The sequence below is a fragment of the Lithobates pipiens genome, unplaced genomic scaffold (genome assembly GCF_037356315.1).
Source record: "Lithobates pipiens isolate NorthernLeopardFrog02 unplaced genomic scaffold, aLitPip1_a1.2 Scaffold_16, whole genome shotgun sequence".
In the NCBI taxonomy this organism is placed as follows: Eukaryota; Metazoa; Chordata; class Amphibia; order Anura; family Ranidae; genus Lithobates; species Lithobates pipiens.
In genome coordinates, this window is record NW_027507748.1 from 133,676,890 (window position 1) to 133,701,985 (window position 25,096).

Sequence of the window (25,096 nt, forward strand, 5' to 3'; positions counted from 1 at the left end):
AATGTATTTGCAGATTTTTTGGGGGGGTTTGTTCTACTTTCTTTTGCAATCTGTGGTTCAGTGTGAATTTTTGTGTCCTTTATTTCCTCTTGAGAAGAGGAGATTAAGGGGGATATTATCAACATGTATAAATACATAAGTGGTCCATATAGTGAACATGGTGTTGAGTTATTCACAGTAAGGTCATTAACCTCCCTGGCGGTACGATTATTTCGGATTTTAGGTGCTAAAAGCGGTACCATTATATTGCATGAAAATTTGGTGTTTTATATTGTAGTCCTGTAATTCTTAGGAATAACTCTCTTCTAATCTGTCCAAACCAGAGTCTAGCAGACATCCTGGGTATAATAAAGTTTGAAAAATGAAATCATAAATTATAATATAATAAATAATTATAAATAATTGTACCAAATAATAATAATAATAACAATTATTCAATAATGTAATCAAATCAAAAACACTGAAATTTGCTCAGTTGCAGAATTGTCATTGTCATTACTTTTCAGTATTTGATGACGGATCTCCCCACAAATCGCTATCCCTCAATTCTGCGAGTGATTCCAATTTATTATCGCTGTTTTCTAGCTGGTCTAAAATCATTTTTGATGTAAAGGGACAGTTTTGGTTGCTATGGACAATCTCCAGTTTCCAGGCATAAAGAACAGTTTTTGTAATATAAAACTGCATGCAGGACACTGGGCAGACCACAAGGGACAAAGGGGATGTGAAATATTTACATACAGCAATGTAATCTATAAGATCACATTATACTGTATGTATACTGTGTGTTTCACTTTTTGAATTTGGCGCCGATCTCCGTCCCCGTGCGTCGCAACGCTCGCAGGGAACGGAGATCGGCTCTGTGATGAATCGAGCAAGACACGGCTCGCTTGTACAGCGGGAAGACAACGCTGGATCCGAGGGAGAAGGTAAGTAAACCTCCTCCTGGATCCAGAGATACAGTCCCGAGTCTGGCTCGGGGTTACCGCTTTTGGTATAAAAATTCCACCCCGAGCCAGACTCGGGAAGACCGTCAGGGGGGTTAAAGAGGACAAGGGGGCACTCTTTACGTCTGAAGGAAAAGATATTTCATCATGAAATACGGAAAGGCTTCTTCACAGTATGAGCTGTGTAAATGTGGAATAGACTCCCTCAAGATGTAGTTCTGGCCAGCTCAGTAGATTGTTTTAAGAAAGGCCTGGATTCTTTCCTAAATACACATAATATAACTGGATACTAATATTTAAGGTAAAGTTGATCCAGGTAACATCTTATTGCCTCTTGGAGGAAAGAAGGAATTATTTCCCCTGCTGTAGCAAATTGGATCATGCTTTTTGAGGTGTTTTGCATTCTTCTGGATCAGCTGTGTGTATAGGATTGTATATATATATATATATATATATATATATATATATATATATATATTATTTTTATTTTTTCTCTTCTATTGGTTGAACTGGATGGACTTTTTTTCAACCAGCTTAACTATGTAACATTTATTGGGGCTTAAATTTGCCGGTAAAAATATTTATCGTATCAGGCTCGAAAAGTTCAATATGATGAATTTTAATATGTTAAGAGCAGTTTCCAGAAGTTGACCACAGAAGCCTTTTCGAGCCATTATGAAGGGTCAGTTAGAACCTTGTTGGTTTTTACTTTTGATGTTTGAGTATGTAATATAATCTCAACATTCGTTTTTTTCTTCCTGTATCTCTTGGATTTCAACTGAAACACCCCCAGAGGACTATTAATGTCTGTCAACTGCCAACCGGAGCCCTGGACACTTCATTATGGTTTATATCGTCACAGTGAAGTCCATCAACCCTTGTAAGCTTCAGTTTGTTTTATATCTTTTTTTTTTCCAGCGACCAAGTCTTTTTTTTTTAATTAAAATTGTATTAAATTTAACATTATACAAAGTACCAAATATTCATACTTTACTCATGATCTCATTCATAAAATACCAATTCCAGTTTGCCTCCCCCCTTCCCCCTCCCCCTCTCTTCCTCTCTCTTTTACTTATATCCTGCCTTTCTACTTCCATTCCCTTCCTTCATCTTCTCCTCTCCTCATTCTCACACCTTCACTATCCCAGAATATTTCCTTGTACTCTTAAATTCCATCCAACTTTTCCATGCTTTACAAACTTCCCTTTTCTATCTTCTTCACAATGATATAATTCTTCCAAATAATATATAAAATCTACCCTTCCAATCCGTTCTTTTAATGTTGGGCTTTCCGATGCTTGTCAATTATTTGGTATCGGGTATTTTTAATGTCAGGTTAATGCTATGAAATAAATACGTTTCTGCATTTTTAGGCATACTTCCTGTCATTATCTCCTGAATCAATTGTATCACCCCTTGCCAAAATTTCTGTATTTTTAAATATTCCCACCATATGTGCACACTTGTTCCTTTCATCCTACAACCTCTCCAACAGAGCGGTGATTTCTCCGATTGATATTTATGTACTCTACTAGGTGTTATGTACCATCTTGATAGACACTTATAATACATTTCTATCGTATTTACATCTATTGCTGTTCTGTCTGCTAATTTAAGCATTTTCTCTTTCTCTTACTCCAGTGCACACCGAGTTCTGCTTCCCATTTTCCTCAAAAAGGCGGTGTCATCTGTTCCGCCATTAAAGTAAGGGTCTTGTATATCAGAGATATACCATACTTCGGTGTCTCCTGTAGACTGAGCAGTTTCTCAAACGGCATCAGATTTTTCCCTGACCTTATTGGCTATGGCAATGTTTTTATAAAATACCTAAGCTCCGAAAATATCTTAACTCTTCCATCACCAATAATTCTCTTTTATGTCTTAATTCCTGAATTGTGAATTTCTCTCCCTCTTTCATAATATCTTTTAATAGTGCATTTTTATATTTTATCCATACTACAAACACTGTAGTGTCTCATTCCCTGGTAAAAAGTTTGTATTGTTTCTTGACAGTGAATTGAGCTACTTTTGGATTCAATGGCTTCTATCTCGGCCTCTTAGATTAAAAATGTACATTGAAGTGTATGAAATTTTTTTATCCTCAGTACATAGATGTAGCACTCTGTCACATCACTCATTTGCTCTGTGTTCTATAATACAATGTATTGATAGAATTTAACACTACTTGCATTAAACTCATCCTTCATCCAACTGAATTTTCTGAGAAACAATTAGCTTCTAAAAATAATCAACATTTGAATAATGAAAGTCCCAACTTCTCCAGTGCCAAGGGAGTTTCCAACACATTGTGGATACAAAATAGAAAACACAAAACACTATGCTACATAACCACACACAAGATCATATTTAGTTGTACAATATTGTTACTTTAGAAACATATAACTGTGCATACTTGATGTCTTAAATTATGTTGAGGTGTAACTAAAGGCAACATTTTTTTAATTAATTTATTTATTTTGGATAGAGTGGGGAGGGGTTCGACCTTCTGCCAAATTTTTATTGCTGCTTGTGACCCCACTGGGAAGATTCATGCTTTGTCTTGGTGGCCATTGTCACTGAAATAGCAAGTGAGTGCAAATCCCTTAGTTTTCCCCTGAACAAACTGTGAAGGTATGCCTTTCAATGGCACAGCTGTTTTGGTAACAATTGGGTAATTCCTTTAACTTTGGGAACATCTGAAAGAGTTTTAGCCCATCTCTAATAAATTCATAGCAATATATATATAGAAATATTTTAATATATCCTTTCATGTGACAACACTGAAGAAATTACACTTTTCTACAATGTAAAGTAGTGAATGTACAGCTTGTATAACAGTGTCAATTTGCTGTCCCCTCCAAATAACTCAACACAAAGCCATTAATGTCTAAACCGCTGGCAACAAAAGTGAGTACACCCCTAAGTGAAAATGTCCAAATTGGGCCCAATTAGCCATTTTCCCTCCCTGGTGTCATGCGACTCGTTAGTGTTACAAGGTCTTAGGTGTGAATGGGGAGCAGGTGTGTTAAATTTGGTGTTATTGCTCTCACTCTCTCATACTGGTCTCTGGAAATTCAAGATACACGTATTTGGTTCAGATGTGTGTGGCGGCAACCAGGTGAGGATTACAAAGACAAGTGTGTCTTGCCTACAGTCAAACATGGTGGTTAGATTGTCATGGTCTGGGGCTTCATGGGTGCTGCTGGCACTGGGAAGCTACAGTTCATTGAGGGAACCATGAATGCCAACATATACTGTGACATGCTGAAGCAGAGCATGATCCCCTCCCTTCGGAGACTGTGCTGCAGGACATTATTCCAATATGATAACAACCCCAAACAAACCTCCAAGATGACCATTGCCTTGCTAAAGAAGCTGAGGGTAAGGGTGATGGACTGGCCAAGCATGTCTCCAGACCTAAACCCTATTGAGCATCTGTGGGGCATCCTCAAACAGAAAGTGCAGAAGTGCAAGGTCCCGAACATCCACCAGCTCCGTGATGGCGTCATGGGGGAGTGGAAGAGGACTCCAGTGGCAACCTGTGAAGCTCTGGTGAACTCCATGCCCAAAAGGGTTAATGCAGTGCTGGAAAATAATGGTGGCCACACAAAATATTGACACTTTGGGCCCAATTTGGACATTTTCACTTAGGTAGCGAACTTTTATTGCCAGCAATTCAGACATTAATGGCTGTGTGTGGAGTTATTTTGAGGGAGCAGCAAATGTACACTATACAAGCTGTACACCCACTACTTTACGTTGTAACAAAGTATTATTTCTTCAGTGTTGTCACATGAAAACATATAATAAAATATTTACAAAAATGTGAGGGGTGTACTCACTTTTGTGAGATACTGTATATATATATATATATATATATATATATATACAGTGCCTTGAAGAATTATTCATACACCTTGAAATTTTCCATATTTTGTCATGGTACAACTAAAAACGGAAATGTATTTTATTGGGATTTTTATGTGATAGACCAACACAATGTGACGCATAAGTAGAAGGAAAATGATAAATGGTTTTAAATTTTTTTTATAAATAAATATCTGAAAAGTGTGGCGTGCATTTGTATTCAGCCCCCTATGAGTCAATACTTTGTAGAACCACGTTTCGCTGAAATCACAGCTGCAAGTTTTTTTTGGATATGTCTCTACCAGCTTTGCACATCTGGAGTGAAACGTTTGCCCATTCGTCTTTGCAAAATAAATAGCTCAAGCTCTGTCAGATTGGATTGAGAGGATCTGTGAACATCAATTTTTAAGTCTTGCCACAGATTCTCAATTGGATTTAGGTCTGGACTTTGACTGAGCCATTCTAACACATGAATATAGGGGAAAACACAGTAAACACTAACTGAGTGTAGTATTAAAATCACAGTTTAATGGCAAAATACACGGCTACACTCACAAGATATAACTAAAAACTGGCTCATCTGTAGATGGTCAAATTCAGGTCTCTCCTAGTGTCCAATAGTATCACCCACACATAGCTGTGATGGCAGAGAGTCTGCTGCATGTCCTGTGGCCGCCACAAAGTTGGCCGGAACCAGCGTGAAGCGCAGGTAGGTGACATCACAGGAAGCATGTAGATGATTATATTCAGGTCTCTCCTAGTGTCCAATAGTATCACCCACGCATAGCTGGGATGGCAGAGGGTCTGCTGCATGTCCTGTGGCCACCAGAAAGTCAGTCGGAAACCAGCGTGAAGTGCAGGGAAGTGACGTCAAAGGAAGCATCAAAGCATCTTGGAGAGATATATAGATCGGGCAATGGCAGGTTACATGCTCGGAGCATTAGCTCCTTTTACAGGCTATGGCTGTTGATCTTTGATGTAGGGGAGGGAAGGATCATAAGGATCCACTGTGCACAGAATGTCATTAGCCCGGCTGTCGGCCCTCCTCTTCCCTTCAGCAGCCACAGCCCTCCACACACTGCTCCGGTCACCGCCACTCCAGCCTAGCGAGCTAAGCCCCTCCTGCTCCTCAGCCCGGAGCCTTTCAGATATTTATTTGTAAAAAATGTTGAAAACCATTTACCATTTTCCTTGCACTTCACAATTATGTGCCACTTTGTGTTGGTCTATCACATAAAATCCCAATAAAATACATTTACGTTTTTGGTTGTAACATGGAAAAATTTGCAACATTTTAAGGGGTATGAATACGTTTTCAAGGCACTGTGTGTGTATATATATATATATATATATATATATATATATATATATATATATATATATATATATTTATTTTGAGGTTAAATTAAAAGAAAACAAAGGATCCCTCATTACCAGGGAAATTATGAATCTCAAAAATATATTAGCTCCATAGGTAACTTCCGATTAATACATACAATTGCAAGAATGGATTGAATCAAAAAACTGTTTTTATTCAACAAATTTGTTCTATTTTTTTTAAAGATGGTTTCTAATTGGCTAATGAAGGTTGACGTGTGCTATTTTTTACCTGCAGGTACTCATACATAGGCCAATGAACAGCCCAAAAAAGTTTTGGGTAAAAAATGTTCTTGCTATATCATTTCAATGTCTATATGCTGAACTCACAAATAGGTTAGCCTTTAGCTTTACTACTTGGGATGTGTAATACGCACCACACTCTCATACTCCTCCATGGCCTCACTCTCTCCAGCTGTACTGCTGAAACTGCTTGTACTGGACGAGGAGCGAGAAATATTGGATCGGCCATTCTCTTTCAGTTTTATGTAGGGTCTAAAAAAAAAATATTTTAAAGAAACATTCAATATGATTATATCTTGAGAAAGTTGGTTTAACAGGGAAGATTTTAGAAGTAGAAAATCACGGTTAAATTAACAGTTAAAAATTTTCTAGCTCTGTATTTAAAGTGGTAGTAAACAGCAAATTTTCAACCATTCTTCCTTTCGGGTTTGCAGGCTCTGCATGCGCACGAGAGTCATAGCTCTGGCATGCCATCCATTTAGAGTGCAATGCACATGCACCGGTGGCGTCACTGGCTGCTGCTAAAGTACATATCTCCTCAACAATGCAAGTTTAGGAGATATTTAGTGTACCTACAGGTAAACCTTATTATAGGCTCATCACCCCCATCAAATCATTCTCTGCAGCTATTACCTTTTGTACTACCACCCCCTCCCTTTAGAATGTAAGCTTTACGAGTAGGGCCCTCCTGTACCTTTTGTATTGAACTGTACTGTAATTGTGTTGTCCCAACTATACATTGTAAAGCGATGCGTAAACTGTTGGCGCTATAAAAATCATGTATAATAATAATAATAATCTGTAGGTATTAATAAAAAAGTGGAGTTTACTACCGCTTTTAAGTACATACCTGAGCAAAAAAAAAAACACATCCATATCTGAAATACATGAACATTTCAAGTACAGAAAAATACCTGTTGATCCTTCCAGAAATCCAGTGAGCTCCTAATTGTTTGTAGTAAACAGATGACCCTTCCTCTGCTGAACTGAAACCCCAAGGAGTGTTTTCCACTACTGTATTACAGAACCCCAACCCCTCTATGCTATGAGATGAAAAAAGGTAAAAGGATACGTTTTCTTAGGGCTTTTTTTCCCATACGGACTACTGGCACCTTTGGTCGGCACAAGTCCTGGCTGGGAGAGGTCACATTCCTTAGGGACAGTGATGATTGTCTCTTGTTAAGCTGTGCCCCTTTAGGATCTCCAGTGAGTGGGGATTCACTGTGACAGAGGAAATTACAATACTGCCTGACATTGCCTTCAAGGTATAAATAAGCCCTGACAGAGGAAATTTGAGCCTTGCCATCTTTTCACTGCAGTCAGATTAAAAGGTTGTTTGGAACGACCAGGGCAATTTAGTTGCAGTCAAGTGCGCTGCTCTGTGCACACTGCCAATCTCATAGTCAATAGTTCCTAATCTCATCTTTGGAGTGAGTAAGAGAGGGTGGCTACATTTATATTAACAGTGGGACCATGGGGAATGAATCTAGCCACCCTCAAAGAGGAAGTCAGATCACAGCAGCTCAAAAAAAAATAAAAAAAGAAGGAATTTGGAGATCGGGAAGAGATCATTACAGGTAATTTTTAGATATGTCGCACCCTGGTGTTTAGGCAGGGTTGCTCCTAAAATTTGCCTGCCAGGTATAGCTACCTTGGCTAATTGTTGAGAATCAATTGAGTTCACCCTAGGTCTGTAATTGCTGCACTTCTCTCTTCTGCCACTGGGTGGCTGTGTACCTGGTGGCATTAGATAAGACAAGGGCAAAGCAAGGACAGATTAGGAGTATATGGGGTACCTCAGCAAATGGCCAGGGGTTTTCTTAGATCCCTTGGCCTGCTGGGAGAACTTATATATTTGGGTTGGAGTCAGGTGGTTCACGTTCTGTGCCACCCGGACGGCTGTCTGGGTGGACGTGTGTTGTACTATCCGGGCAGATAGGCCGGAGTTTGGGCCTATTCCGGGTACATCTGGCTGCTAGGCTGTCTGAGGGCCTATCCAGAAGTAAGAGAGCAGCACATGGTTGGGCTTGTGGCTTGCAGTCCAACCAAAAGTGATGGTTCTGCCAGCTGGAGAACCTCTCCCGGTCGGAGGTAGGGGGGAAAGCTGTCTCCACTAAGGGACCATCCACCTTGTTACCAGGGACCACAGTGAGTAGCTGGAGCAACTACCAAAGCAGTATTCTCACCACCTGTGGACAGTGAACAATCGGCAAACTTCAGCAGTTATCAAGCCAGGGACCCAGTCAGCAGAGGTGGCGCTTGCAGAGCAGCCTTGTGTGTCAAGCCAGGAGTGGGGGTGATGCTTCAGGAAGATACTACAGTGAAGATTGGAAGAGCTCAAGGGATTCAGTGGCAGTGAAATATCTAGTCTAGTGAGAGAGAGACTGGGGGGGTCAGAGGGCTGAATAACTACAAGAAGTGATTGTAGTGGAAGTGAAGGAACTGTTACACTTTGTGTTAGGAACTGTTCAAGACTGTTGCCATAGGAGACAGCATTCCTACACATGCAGATGTCGTGTCTTGCTGGATGCCTTTCCCTGCATGGCTGTCTACCTGTAGAAGTCTCGGAGTCTGCCAATTAACATTGCAACTACCTAACGGTGTCCTGGCCCTAACCCTTTCTCCCAAAGTTCTGATAAGAGAAATAAAATCTCTTTGCATTCAAGAAGTTTCTCCCACCCAATTAATATACTTTATACTACACCCACTATGCCTTGTAATGCACCGTATACAGATTACAGAAGGATGTCTGCAGTTCTTGGCTCTAAAGGTTCTCATTAGACTAGAGGAAGCCTTGGACCTTGCTACAGATACAAATAAATACTCGAATACATTATTTTAAACAAGAGTTTAGTCTCATTTTAAAAACCTTCACTTATAAAAATAAATGACTCGAGTAACGTAAAATCAGGTCAATTGATCTCATATTGGTCTGATCCATATTTCAAGAGGATTAGAAATGGGTGTAGAGGTATAAGTTAGTAATCTGTGATGTAGTCAAATAGCACAAGGAGATTTGCTCTAGAAACTACTTATTAGGCATGACACAGGGCAATAACTAACCCTATATAGGTAGGAGGGAGGCATAGAACCACTGATTTCACAAGCTGTGGAGGCAATGGACATGATAGAATCACCATCATTTCATTATAGTGCCACCACTACAGCCAACGGGAGCTGCTACCCAAACATGAATTGTGAATTAGTACTTGATAAACAAAGAATTCTACGAGCTGAGCATTCATGGAAAAGGTAAGAAACACTACAAGGAAGAAAAATTGTCTTGAAAAATTACACTTTAACTTTTCTGCATACTAGATTCTGTATAGTATTAACAATGACTTTTCATAGCTATTAAAATATTACACTTATATTTATATATTTATATATATTCATATATTCATATATTTTACAGTTTATATATATATATATATATATATATATATATATATATATATATATATATATATATATATATACTGTAAAATATATGACAGTAAAATACAGGGACAAGAAGCTAAAAAGAGTCCTTGCTGTCAGAATAACATAAAAGCAAGAAAGAAATTGCAGGCACTTTACTATTTGAATTTTCTGTTGCTTCAATGTAATGTTTAAAACACATCCTTTACCTCTCCTTGTTGGGACAAATCTCTGGAGAACTGGGATTTGATGAGGTTTCAGATTTAACATCCTGCGATGAATGTGCACAGTCTGGGATTTTAGGCGTGGTGGACATGCTATCACTTTAAGCAAAAAAAAAAAAGAAAAACACAAAACATTTAAGGTTAACATGTAAGCCAACTGATAAGGATGACACATCTATAAAGGTGACCATATACCATTATTAGGATGAACAGAAGTTTTACCAAGAATGAAGGTAAGACATCTGTCCACATTCAAATCAACTGTGATCATCTTTGTTAATAAATGTAAGAATGTTGTCAGTGCTTATTGGTGTAAGTAGCCACTTGCAATTAGTGTAGATACTCTATACAGCAGCCTTTCTCAACCTTTTCAACACAGAGGAACCCTTGAAATAGTTCTCCAGTCTCGGGGGAACCCCTGCTAAAAATTAGAAATCTACAACTCATGATACAATAGTGTGATGGTCAGTGGGAAGAATGGTCCTTACACTTGTGGTCATTGGGAAGAATTACCCCCTTCCCTGGTTGAGAATCACTGCTATACAGTCTGAAATACTAAAAATAAGGAAAGATTGTAGTGCTTAACACATCTTATATAAAACATCTGAAGTGTTCTAATAGTACATTGAAGTGAAAAATAATCAAAAGCAAACAAACAAGGCAGTCCAAGGTGAGTCTTTGTGTAAAAACATGTAATGTGTTAAGCCAGTTAATCCAGTTAAACCAATAAAAGGGGGAAATAAGAATAAAAAAATCATAGAATCCCATATACACATTCCAATACCCACAGTTGATCCAGAGGAAGGGGAAAAAAATACAGAAAAGCATGATTAAATTTGCTCAAACAGGGGAAAAAATTCCTTCCTGATACTCTGAGAGGGGCTTTGTGATTTGATCAGTGTAGAATTGTGGCTGACATATGGCTAACACGTAACCTTAAGGGCCATTTATGAGTAGTTGTAAAAAAAGTTGTAAAATAATTAAATGATCTAATGGGATAATAAGTAATAATGATTAAAAGAGTTCCTTCTTGCCTTCTAGTTTAGTCCTATTTGGTTAGATCTTAGCCTGATTATTGTATTCAGGCCACTCTTAAGTTAGCACATGGAGTATTTTTCAAGACACAAAGGCATGATGTTAGCTTTTTTCCCAGTGAATACACATATGGGGGGGGGGGGACTATAAATTCTGTCCCAAGCCAATGCCAAACAGTAGCATTACACAGGAAAACTGAATACTCACCTTCCAGAGTTTTCATTTCCTAGTACCATACAATGGCAGCATACAAAAGGTGCGCCCTTACCCATAGGAACAATTAAAGGAGAAGTCCAGCCTGATCTTTCTAGGCTGAGCTTCTCCTCTGGGACACAGGAGTGCAACTCGTTTTACACTCCTGTGACCTATTTTCAGCAGAGAGTGGTCTGAAGTATGCTCTCCATTGACGTCACTGCCATCAGTCGAGGCAGAGTGTCATCCCAACTTCATTTGTCTGGATCCGCCAGCTGCCTTGATTGATGGCAGTCTCAGCGAGTCGCTGAGACACTGATATGGCCTCTCCCCACCCCTCCACAGCTCAACACTCCAATGAGCATGGAGAAGCAGAGAGAAGAGTTGCTGACTGACATTGAGCAGCTCTCCTCTCGGGGATCTGTGAAAACCAAGCCATCAGCGATGTTCAATGGCTCGGTTCTCAGTGCAGTGGGGACAGCTGCAGCATCGGTCTTATGCTCCATCCACTGAGGTAAGTATGATTCTCAAAAAAATGGGATTCCCATACTTCTCTTTTAAAGCTTTAAATAAGATTGGCTAGATAGCTGCCTCCTCATTCTTGTACATAGATGTAAAACAGGTAGGGAACATATGCAGATATGGATAGGCGCCAGGAAAGATGGGTGAGTATTCGTGTCTGGCGGCATCTCTGGTCACTTAAATACACATTTGTGTCTACATGGCAGCATGCATACAGTTAATAATTAGCTACACAGGAGGCAATGCATGCAAAGGAAACATGTATTAAATAGTGAGTGAATTATCTTGGCAAATATTTATAGAGCTATAACTTATGTGGCATGGATTGGATTGGGGGGGCTCCAACTATGGATTTGGAGGGGCTCCAACTTTGTACAATAAGATGCTATGTAGACACCAAGAGACGGATGTATTCTAATTATGTATTATGGTTCATAAATTCTTTGCCTTGCAGCTCTAACGTAGCCTTGTTACAGAATAAAATCTGACTCTGACCATTTCCTAATTTTGCTTGTGCAAATCTGTTTTGATATGCTGCCTAGGATTGCAAGTACAATGGTTGCAAATACACTTAAAACTGTTGAATACACTTTGCTGATAACTGACAAGCAGCCTTATTTGCATCTATTTTGTTGCTATTTTGCTTAATAAATGTCCCTATAGTATTTGAAATTTGACAAAAGTGCTACCTCTCCCTCCCAATTCGAAACTTAAAAAAAAAAAATGTAGAAAATACACTTAAATAAATAACAGTGCTGAATGATCAACTGCTTTCCTATGAGAGCAAACTAAGAGCACCTGTGAAGTGATTACAATTCGGCTTCTTCCTCTTTCCCTTAATTAGTAATTTATTCTCCATTACAGATGCATTTTTGTATTTCCATCTCTGATTACTACCTGCCATAACAACGTGGGCATTGTATCTTTCTACCTTTTCTTCTGTAGTGGGTTAAGTTTCTGTAGTCAGTTATGACATAATAGGAAGTGGCACACTTGAGCAAAATAAAAATAAAAGAATCCACGAGTGTATGACTGTTAAATACTCAGCAAAAGCATTATCCTGTTTGAAAAAGTGTATTTGTGCTTTTTACACATAAAGGTGCATAGAATTTCATAAACCTGCATAAATGCAGGTAAATGGATTCTAGTGGCGAGAATAAATGATTATTAACGTTTGCATGCATACCCTTCTAGACGCCATATGCAATTATACACCTAATCTAGCAACTGTTTTTCTTAGCAGAAAGATCCAGCCTACATAGGACTATTTAAACACACATGTGTGCATGAGGCCTAGAGACTAAGCTTAGAAGGATTCTGTTTTGAAGTTTTTCTAGGTTCTTAAGTAATTGAAATATGAATATTTGATCTAGTCCTCAAAGTCATTCCTTAACCACTTGAGATACGCGCTATAGCCAAATGACAGCTACAGAGCGGACCTGCCATGCCAGGACGACGTCTATTGACATCGTCCCATGCATGAGCGGCCTGCGTGCCCCCTGAAGGGCTCATGGGGTGCGCTCTGTGTTAAGCGATTCTCATAGACTAGCTGGATCACAGATCAAAGTAAGGGGTTGATCCCGACCCCTTACCACGTGATCAGCTGTCAGCCAATGACAGCTGATCATGTGATTTCAACACAGCCAGTAATCGGCTATTTTTTCTCCTCACGCTGACAGCACGAGGAGACAAAAAAGCTGATCACTGGTGGCAGTGAGAGGGACATCATCCCCGATCACTGCGAGCTGCTGCCAGCTGCTCAGTGCCTCCCTGAGCCCCCTACAAGTGTCACCAAGCAGTGGGCAACAGTGCCGCCTACCAGTGCCCACCAGCACCACCCATCAGTGCCCACAGTGCCACCTGTCATTATCCACAGTGCCATCTGTCAGTGCCCACAGTGCCACCTATCAGTGCCCACAATCAGTGCCTGAAGAACAGTGCTGCACATCAGTGCCCATCAGTGTCACCTACCAGTGCCCATCAGTGCCTATCAGTGCCTTCCATCAGTGCCCATTAGTGCCATCTATCAGTGGTACCTATCAGTGAAACTTATCAGTGCCCAACAGTGCCACCCTTCCATGCCACCCATCTGTGCCAGCCATCAGGGCCCATCAGTGCCATCTTATCAGTGGCCATCAGTGACGCCTTATCTGTGCCCATCAGTACCGACTTATCTGTCCCCATCAGTGCCACCTTATCTGCGCCTATCAGTGCCACCTAACTGTGCCTATTAGTGCCCATCAGTGTAGCCTATCAGTACCCACCAGTGCAGCCTATCAGTGCCTACCAGTGCCGCCTCATCAGCGCATATCAATGAAGCAGAAAAATGACTTGTTTGCAAAATTTTTAAAAACTATTAAACATGATATTTTTTTTTTTTTCAAAATTTCCATCCTTTTTTGTTTGTTTAGAAAAAAATTAAAACCGCTGTGATTAAATACCAGCAAATTACCACCTATTTACCTATTTATGGTAAAAAAAAATAATTTGGGTACAGTGTTGTATGACCGCGCAATTGTCATTCAAAGTGCGCCAGCGATGAAAGCTGAAAATTGGTCTGGGCAGGAGGAGGGTTTAAGTGCCCAGTAAGCAAGTGGTTAACAGAGAACCCAAATAGGTCAAAGCATAGAAACATATATTTTACTTCCTAAGGGAACCTATGAGGAGGCAAAACACTTAGAGAAACTACTATTCAAGGCCTTTACGTTAATTGTAGACTTGCATGTAAGTGATGCAAAGCATACTGAAGCTGAATAGATTCAGTTTCACTGCCCCAGCACTAGAGTATTGATGCTTTGTATACCTTAATGCTGAATTGGAGATTCCTTTTATCATAGACACACATTTTTTTTGCACATGAAAAAACTGCTGTAGATTAATATTTATACAGTATATCATCTGATGCTTAGATGCCTATAGAGATAAAATTAATTTTAAGACCTCATTTATATTACCATACATTACCACAATACAATGCAATGAACAGGGGCTAAAGGATTATTACAGTTTATGAGCAAACTGGCAGGCAGGTACCTTGACTCAGTAAGGGAAGATGTTCTTACTAGCCATGCAGCGATGACAAGTAAAGACAGGAGAACAAGAACCTCCGACACTTTGCAAAAGTTCCCTTTTTAAAAGATAGAAGCTAACATTTGGAAATGTCAAAGAAAAGCGCAGTATTGAGCCTACACCAAGAAACACATTTCTGCACAATCATACAGAATGAATTCGGGTTTTTAACTTTGCCATGTAAAATGAGAATAAAGATCTAGTTTAAAAGGAGAACTCCAGCAAGTTGTTTCCTATGCAGCCACATGACGAGTGCTTGCTACAATAACTACTAGGAGATAGCCCAATGTGTGCTATGATAACTACTACTAGTCAGGTGTGTGCTGTAATACCTACTAGGGGCTAGCCAAGTGTATTCCATAATAACTACAATGAGATAGTCAGGTGTGTGCCATGATAACTACTACTAGATAGTCAGGTATGTGCTGTAATACCTACTAGGGGCTACCCAAGTGTATTCCATAATAACGAACTACTACGAGATAGTCCGGTGTGTGCTGTATTAGCTACTACAAGATAGGTGTTTGCTGTCATACCTATTAGAGGATAGCCAGGCATATACTAATATAACTACTAGGAGACAGTAAGGTGTATGCTGTGATACCTACTATGAGATAGCCAAATATGTGTTGTAATATCTACTACTCGATAGTCTGGTGTGTGCTCTAATAATCACTACTAGATGGAAAGTTGTGTGCTATAATACCTACTAAGAGATAGCCAAGTGTGAGCTGTAATTACTAATATTTGATTGTCAGGTACATGCTGTATGGACTCATGAACACTGGAAGTCAAAAACTCTGCATTTACAAGCAAATTTTTTTTTTTTTTCTGTCTCTAAATACCTCTCTAAGTTAGCCTGTATGTCCATGTGTATGTCCATGTGTCTAGAGCAGAGGTCTCAAACTAGTGGCTCTCCAGCTTTTGCAGAACTACAAGTCCCACGAGGCCAGTTTGAGACTCTTGGTCTTAGAGGTTGAAGAAAAAAAAAACATTACTTGAGGGTTCAGGAGAGGAGTGTTTGATCAGAAATAATGCTAGATATACCTAAATGCATGTAAAAGCCTCTAAATGCGCCTAAACACTAAGAACGCTTAACACTTGAGCGTTCATTCATTCCAATGGCCAGAATAAATTTATATTTTGGCCAAGGGAATGAATGCCCAAATGCTTGATGCCCCTGAATGCATTTGCAAAAGACGTGCCTTTTTGTAATTTGGCTTTTTTCTGCCAGGAACAAAGGCATTAAGAGGAGCTGGGCAAATGCCCAGTGTGCATGAGGCCAGATTTGTGGTCTAATAACTACTGGAAATGGCTAGGTGTTTGATGTAATGACTACTGCTAGAAAATCAGGTGCATGCTGTATTAACTAGTGGGAGCAAATTAGGTGTGTGAGCTAATAACTACTAAGTGATGGCCAAGTGTATGCTGTAATACCTACTGGTTAGGTTACTTTCAGCACAGTTTTCCTTTAAAACATATGTAGGCTTCTATTACTAACCTCCTTCTGAAAAATGTTAGTTTCCTGGCTGCCTCTGGTTTCAGTACTTTCTGAGGGGCTGGCCATTAAGTGTAGTCAGAGTGAAGATAGAACTCTTGAGTTGTATGCTTATTCAGGGTCAGTGATTCATAAAGTACTAAAGCCATTGACCAACCAACATAGCCAGAAAGCCTGCATTTTCACAGGAGGGATCAACAATGCCAGCCCACACATTTTTCTTTTATGCCTATATGCTTACCTCTTCTTAGCCAATTTTTCTACAGACAAAACAGGTCAATCCAATGTAATCCTCCATCTTTAGCTACCGATTGGTGAACCTAAGGAGGAGCTCCAGTTCACTCCCCAAATACTGTAGCTGCTGACTTTTAATATTAGGACACTTAGGCTATGTTTCCACCCAAAGTCACGCAATTTTTTGCCACGACTTGAAGCAATGCCTGTGTATTCTTGAGGTCTATGGACCTCAAGTCACATCAAAGTGGAACCAAAGTAGTGCAGGGTCTACTTTGAAGTCGCTGCATCTTGAAGTCGTACAGATATGAACGGTACTCATTGGAAATTATGGGGTACGACTTTCAGTCCCAAATCGCATGAAAAGTCACACTAGTGGAAACCTAGCCTTACCTGTCCAGGGATCCAGCAATGTCCTCACTTGAGCCGATTCTCCAATTGACATCGGGTGCAGGCGCTGGCATCTTAGGTCAGGGAAACTGGTTGCGAAGTCCTGCGGCTTCACAGCCAGTTTCCTGCTGGGCATGCATGAGCCGTGCTGCACTTTGTGAATAGTCCCATAGTCCTCTGGGGCCTATGATGTGTCCCAGAAGGCTTTAGGGGGTAGGAGGGAGGCCAGTTTTCCGCACAGATCGCCGTGAAAATCTGACCGGGGGTGGGAGAAGGTACCTGTCAAAAGCAGGTACCCGCTCCCCCCCCCACCCAAAAAGTGCCAAATCTGGCAATGGAGGGGGGTGAGGAAGCAAACAAGCAGAACATACCCTTTTGGGTGAAGTTCTGCTTTAATGACAGAATGAGCATGTAGTAAATTCAAAGTAATAACATTTTCTTACCAACGAGTCCGGCCCTCCAATTGGGTTTCAGGCCCTGTGTGTAATCGAGGGAAAAGACCTGATCTCCGTTTTATTGGGCTTTTGGACTGTGTCTTAGTTCCAACAGCTGGGGGCTGTAAAACACATTTACAACATAACAAGGCATATTAGCTGAGGGCAATACACATGTTAGAACATTCTTTATTACAAATGTGCTGTACATGACAACCAAAGGAAAGTGTTGGCCAACTTTTTCCATCCTTAAAATAAAACTCAGTAACATTTGAAAGTGTTTGTTCATCACACATACCAATTTATCTTTTGTAAATGGTAAAATAAAAATGGCATATTATCACATTCATTAGAAAAACAGATATTTGTTGTCATTCGCTAACCTGCATTAAAATGACAGCTCATGTGCTGAAGTTCTCACAGGAACAAAGGAAGAAGGTTGAATATTGGCTATGATTTACCATAGAAGACTGAGGAAATTTAGTGACTGAAAAGATGAATTGTGGGGGACATTTCTGAATTAAAGATAGGTATTGCACAAAAAGTCCCCATTTTAATTTTTCCTTTTAAGGGGCTATCTTTTTTGTTCAACTTTGACTAGAGTTCTCCTTTAGACCCCTTTCATACCGCCGAGCCTATAGTGTCGGCGGTAAAACAGCAGTAAACACACCGCTCCTTCACAGCTCCAAAGAAGCCACTGGCAGGACTTTTCCTGACGTCCTGCCAGCACAACGCTCCGGTGTGAAAGCCCTCGGGGCTTTCACACTGGAAACAAAGGAGCAGCAGTTTAAGGGCGGATTTCTATTTCTATAGCGCATGCAAAACGCCCTCAGTGTGAAAGGGGTCTTAAGCAAACATGCTAATGATTGATGATTGAGCAGTTCTAATATGCAAAATGTCTCTTTCATTGCTGAATGAAAGATAAGACACAATGCAGGAGCATTAGGAGCGACTGTGAGCGCCTCTTATTATACTCATGGGTTGCTTTGTTTTTGTTCTGGGCAAAAGAATGATTCTAATTTGGCTGTCATTTCAAACCTCAAATAGATGTCTCTGGGAGGTACACAGTTAGGTGTTTTATCATTCTGTTGTTTTCTAGAGCCTAATGACTCCAGAATAAAGAAAAAACGTGTCTATAGCTTCTAATTTCAGTGTTGTTTAGGTACCTAAATATAACCTATTTAATTATTAGCTGGTCTCCAAAACCATGCTTTTCCAAATCATGTATTGTCTATGCCTTTCCTTGTTTTAAAAGTAAAAGTATTTTTGTTTTTATTTTTTAAACACTGAATTAGTAAGACTAATGCCAAATATAATGTTGTGCCTTAGAAAGCATGATTTGAAGTGTCTGACCTAGGCAGTGCATATATAAAAGGCGCGGGAGCACTGCCCCCTCTCTCCTGGCACCCCTCTATCACCATAGATAGATTCATGCATTACATGAATCTATCTATGGTCGCCGCTGACACCCCCTATTCAGGTGTCTGGCCCCTTTTAGGGCGCTGGGCACCTGAATTACAGTGGCGGTGGTGTTTTTTGGAAGCACCCGTAGGCTCTAATAGACACCCAAAAAGGTGAACAGAGGGCGCAATGCTTTGCGTTCGCTGTTCACTCAGCTGTGAATTTGCTTTGCTAACACTGAAACGCCTCTCAGCCAATCAGGTGCCCCGCTGCGAGACAGGTAAGTGCCGAGGCGATGCACACTGGCAGCATTTGATGGGGCACAGTAGTGGCTATTGATGGGCACACTGGCAGCATTTGATGGGGCCCAGTAGCGGCAATTGATGGGCACACTGGCAGCATTTGATAGGGCACAGTAGCGGCAATTGATGGGCACACTGGGAGCATTTGATGGGGCACAGTAGCTGCATTTGATGGCACAGTGGCTGCGCTTGATGGGCACAGTGGCTGTGCATGATGGGCACAGTGGCTGTGCTTGATGGGCACAGTGGCTGCGTTTGATGTTTTTTTTTTTCAGTTTGTTTGCGCCCCCTCAAAAATGTTGAGCACCAGCCGCCAGTGGACCTAGTTATCCAGTGCCGTGTTATTTATATTCCTTGGCACTCTGTTTCAGAATAGGTTTATTTGGCACAACCCCATTTTTTGGGATTCACATGCACACTCCGAGTTTTTGAATCATGTGTCCAGGTTTTAGTCTCCCTGAAACCTGCACACATTATTCAGACCAGACAGTGGCTCCCCATGCTCCAGAGGGCCTGTGCGACCTCCCTGTCCCACCTGGATAGGAGGGGCAATACTACTCTCCAGGAAGCTCCCAAAGGTGTCCCGTATCCTTTACAATGCTATAATGTATACTACAAAAAATAAATTGTAGTGCATCGCTAAAGGGTCTGGCTTGAAGAAAAGATGGCAACCCTACCCCATCTTTCTGTATTACTTTTGGAGTAAGCACCTGCCCCAAGTACAGTTACACAGAGTGTCATGGGATGTAAAACCTGTACTAGTGTGTACAAGTGTACTAACCTATGAGCATTAATTCTGCTGCATATTATTATTACATTAAACAATGTATCAATGTGTATGTCTAGTCAAAACTTTTTTTTTCAGTTTTGAACAAATTGGGGAAAGATGAGAACCCGTGTAAGGTTTTAATGATATGAACATCATTAGGAAGATTTCCTCCCACTCACCATCCCAGTGACAATAATTTCACCAGATAGGAAGTAAGGTAAAAACCAAAAAAGCATCAGAGGTGGAAATAAAAAATTCTATAGGAAGCCTAGAACCACTGCCGGCTTTTTATTGCTGCTCTTTTGCAGGTTTTCCCTCATTTCTGTTTCCTCAGTTTACAAGTTTCACCAGATGTCTGGTCTGGTGAAACTATTGCTACTTTGACAGTAGGTGAAGGTAAATAGAGCTCCACATAATTATAGAAAGCCAAGGGAGTTTATAATCTTTCCCTACTCCACCTAAAATGTAAAAAAAAAAATGGCTAGACTTTAGCACTTGTCGGCATGATCATCAGGAAACAGTGCCATGCAGAGAGATAATCCATACACCAGTTGTTGCTCTTTAAAAATCTTATTTTATATTCAAAAATCACAGTGTACAAACACAGATAAATCAGATGATGCGTTTCTGCCTATGAGGCCTCTGTCATAACTCATAACCCAATACACATTATGCCGTTTCAGCCATATAATACAAATTAACTGTATTTATTCTTCTAGACCCACTGTCAGAACTACTTACCTACCACATTCCAGTGCCACCTCTGCCTTCATGGGATGTGCCCACTTACAGTTCTGGGTTATACTCTAACTGTTGTACATATGTAAACCACAGTGCCCCCCCCCCATGGGACACAGCCAATATGAGCAGGGCAGCTTTCTGCTGCCATGCAACTATTGTTTGCCAAGCCTGTTCAGCACCCTGACCTCTTGCTTGTAACTTGGTGTATGTGTCTTCTGCCTACCCTTACCTCTGGCCTATATCCTGGTATTCATGGCTACTGCCTGCCCTAACCTCTGGCTTGTAACCTGGAATCTGGTCCGTTGCCTTGCCTGACCCTTGGGTTATATTCTGGTTATCTGTGTCTGCTGCCTATCCTGACTACGTGCTTGTTTTCTAGTTATCTACATCAGCGCTTTGTTCTGACCTTTGGTCTGTATCTTGGTGACACAAGAAAAGATAACCCCTGTAAGTCACACATCTCTGGTGTCCTACTGCAATGAATGGAGTGGCAACCTCAGCCTGGACTCTGACCAGGCCATGCCTCAAACGTGTTTCACTCTGCCCCCCAGAGCTTCCAGGTTTCGGGGAGCAGAGTGAAATGTGTTGGGGGCTTGGCCTGGTTGGAGTCCAGGCTGAGGTTGCCACTCCATTCACTGGAGTATGACACCATAGATGTGCGACTTCCAGGGGTTACCCTTCCTTTCTTGAACCTTTGAGTAGTCAGGATTGGCTCCATCCCCTGTCAGCACTCTAGCAGCAGCTGCAGATCCACTGTCCACATATCTCCTCCCTATCGAGCCTGAGCAGCCCACACAATTTTCCCAGATTATCCCGATGACACACTCTGCTCTGATGCAAACCACAGACCACTCACCTGCTACATTGCTATTTCCTGGTGTCTTCCTGCTCCGTGTTCTCTCTGATCCATGATGCTTTGAACAGGGTGAACCCGTGGATCAGCATTTAGGGGAGTCCAAATCCATACAGGGGGGTGAATACTGACTGGTCCTAGTACTCCGCACCCTGGAGGATCCCGTTTCATTTTCTCTCTTGTAGGACCATCCTCAAACCATTTTAAAGTTCTGATCCAGCAAAAATATCTTATCTGATCTGCAGTGCTCTAGAGTGAACCTGGTTCCACAGATCCAGCTTCCAGTGTGATCCTGTGTTGGTCTTGTTCCACAAATCTATCTGCCAGTGTTATCTGTTCCATTGTAATCCTATGTGGTGCAGTTCCAGAGATCTAGCTCCTAGGTCTTACCTGTCCCAGTGGGATCCAGCGTGGTTTCATACAATTTCATGTTTTCGATTGGTTCAATGATGCTTTGCCCTATGGAAAGCCAGTGGTCAGCCTACACTTCTCAGGTATGTCTATTGCCTTTCTTGGGTGATCCTAGATGATTCACATCAGTGCAGAGTGACCTGCCACTCACAAGATTTAACAAACAGAATTGAAAACAAAACCAGCATCATAAAAATCAATTGTAATGCAATTCTTACAGAGAAGGTGGTTTTTGTCATTTCAGCACCCGTATGCACAATGCCTCCACTCAAACTTCCAGATAATCCCCCTGACTGATGCTTTTTCTGGCTTCCCACCATGGTTTCCATGGAATGGCTGCGGACTCGGATAGCCCTCTTGGAAAAGAAAACAAAGAAAATAAAACCAATATATTTTTGGGGGGGTTTAAGGTGACTACTAATGCAACTTGTTTAAAAACTGGGACTAATGTGAATATACAATATATATGTAAAGTGCTGTGTAAATTGACAGCGCTTTACAAGTACCCGTAATAAATAAATAGAATACATTGATTATTTTCAATACATTTTAATTCCTAAAACCTAGCTTACTGACAAGATATTTCAGATTTTGGTATATAAATAGAACAACTAACCCTTTCCTATGTCCTATGTCAAGGACACCAGTAGTTCGATGTGTTTGTGCTTCCTGTGGCTATTACTAGGGGACCTCTGTTACATCGCTCTAGGTGGAATTTTAATTGCTATGTAATATTGTAATATAAAAAAAGACATAAGGAAGAGTGGAAACCCATAATGGTTTGCATGAACATCCATAACTCCAACATGGCAAAGAGAGAGCCAAGTAATTCAGCCCTCTGGACTCACAATAAATTTTAAATATCACCGATGGGTGAGCCCCATGACATCCAACCACAGGTTAGCAAAGGTAAATTTAATGGTCCATTTAAAAGTGGAAAACCTCCCATTAAAAGAGGATCCTGCTCAATCCCACATCTGAATGACTTGGCTTACCATGGAATATGTCATTGGTATAAATGTGGTACTGCATCACCTACTTATGTACAACATGTTGGGAAGTCTCTGCAAGTAGTAATGCACACTTCTGATGCAAGCTATTGCTTATTATCCTATGATCTTTAACCATTACACTGTCTGATTATGCAAGGATTTCAGATCAGTTTTACCACTTGTAAATATTGGTCAGCAGTTATGTAGACAGACTAATGAACACAGTATTGGTTGCCAAAACATTACTACATTATGAAAAAAGGGTGCTTAGTTCTTCGTTGATATATTTTTCTATTGTTACCGGCCAACCAAATGTACTGAAATATGTGAAATCAAAAATGTTGGTTTTACCCGCAAAGGAGTGTGCAGAGAGGTAATTGATAATGTGTTCTAATCATTGGGTCTGTTCTCCAGTACCATCCATTACTATTTGTATAATTTAAAATATTTATAACCTATTGGTCAAGAGTGTTTTTACATAAACAGTCTGCTGGCCTCAATTACTTTAAGCTTTGTTTTCACAATTAATTATTAAAGTTAATATATGCATGAACAGAAAGAGCATTTTTCATTAATTCTGCTTATTATGCCAATACGCAGGCTGGAATAAATGACTACTAAAATGCAATTTTACATAGCTGTCATTTCACAAATATAAATGCATGGCATTACGGAAAATGTACTGGTATTTATGGAAAGGATGGATCATACCCAGATGCTTGATTCAGCATTTACTGACATTATGGGTCTATGCTGCAGATGAGGTGAACATAATTGTTCATTACTAGAGTCTTTCAGAGCATGGAATTCCACATGACATTTACAGATTTATTTTGTTTAGTTTATGCAATGAACCAATATTATTGGTGGATGTATTATTATATATATTAATGTATTATATTTATTAAATGTATAATTATACATTTCTGAAATTTCTCAAAGTTTATCATTAAATTTGCTAAAATACTGCACATAGGTACAGGTGTAACATTATGGGCCATTTGAAAGTAAAAACAATTATAATTAACTATGGAGTTGATTTACTAAAGTGCACTTTGTAAGTGCAGTTGCGCCAGAGCTTAGTAAAAGAGGCAAAGTTTCACTTTGCAAAGAAGTAACCAATCACATGGAAGAAGAAAAGAAAAAAACTTCACCTCATTTACTAAGCTCTGGAGCAACTGTGCTTACAAAGTGCACAGTCTGTTTCCCTTCAGTAAATCAACCCCAAAAGTATGTACATGTACAGTATATTTGGTGTGAGGGTTCTTCAAAAAGGTTTTGCACTTTTTTTTTAACTCTAATATATAAATGAAAGTGTGGAAACTTTTTGAAGGCCCCTCATATTTAAGATTATATATATATATATATATATATATATATATATATATATATATATATAGTCTTCTATAAATTTGGATACATTGGGATCCCATTTACTTTAAAGAGGAACTCTGGTCGCAGCTGTTACGAATATCATCAGTGTTGACTGGTATCAGAAGAAAGGACAGTGTGTCTGTCATGTGACTGTGCACAGGCTTAGCAATTGGCTGCTAGACCCCAGGACTGTCTATTGGAGGAGGTCTAATATTTGTGTAGTTGAACCCCCGTAGGGGATGCTCAGTGTTGTGGCCCATCTGTCACACTGCCCAGCCCGACATTCATTTCCCAGATACTCCAAGACAATGAACAGTCCATGAGCTTTTTTTTTGTGTTTTATTGAGGGAATAGAACTTGGATGGGTAAAGGAAAATATGTGATGCCCAGTGAATTTTAGAGCAATCAATTGGTGAATTTTAGAACAATCACATGGGACAAACTATGTGCATTCCCTGTACATATTACTACTTCAGTCTCCTCCAGCACTTTCCTTGCTTGCAAACTATTCCTCCTGCACAACTCGAAGCTCTCAGGATCAGCTAGCACACAATGGTTAGGTCTGACTCTGACTCAGCCAGGCCTTAGCAACTGCTTTTTGCAGGCACTGACCGTGGTCCCTTGGGGTGTAACAAGAAAATAGAAAGTTCTGGTGCTAGCTGTCCTATCTTTGGTTAGTAAGCCCAGTAACCCGTCTTCAGGCCCTGCAAGCACTCCTGGCTGCAGTTGCCTGTCTTCACTGCCCCCGACAACACAGTCCACTCCACTGGCTCTGCCTCGTGACTCCTCTTTGCTCCTCCT

At 40.4% G+C, this 25,096-nt stretch overlaps 1 protein-coding gene across 11 annotated transcripts in view; it reads right to left on the reverse strand.

Annotated features, from left to right (window-relative positions):
* Positions 1–25,096, reverse strand: part of RAP1GAP2 (RAP1 GTPase activating protein 2) — a 1,165,364-nt gene that overhangs the window by 26,263 nt on the left and 1,114,005 nt on the right. For all 11 annotated transcript variants that reach the window (XM_077480481.1, XM_077480477.1, XM_077480484.1 and 8 more), the window contains 4 exons: positions 22,148–22,285; positions 17,462–17,574; positions 10,064–10,177; positions 6,569–6,686 (listed from right to left, as the gene is read on the reverse strand). In XM_077480481.1, the coding sequence (XP_077336607.1) occupies positions 6,569–6,686; positions 10,064–10,177; positions 17,462–17,574; positions 22,148–22,285 (483 nt within the window). The remainder of the gene's footprint in view (positions 1–6,568; positions 6,687–10,063; positions 10,178–17,461; positions 17,575–22,147; positions 22,286–25,096) is intronic.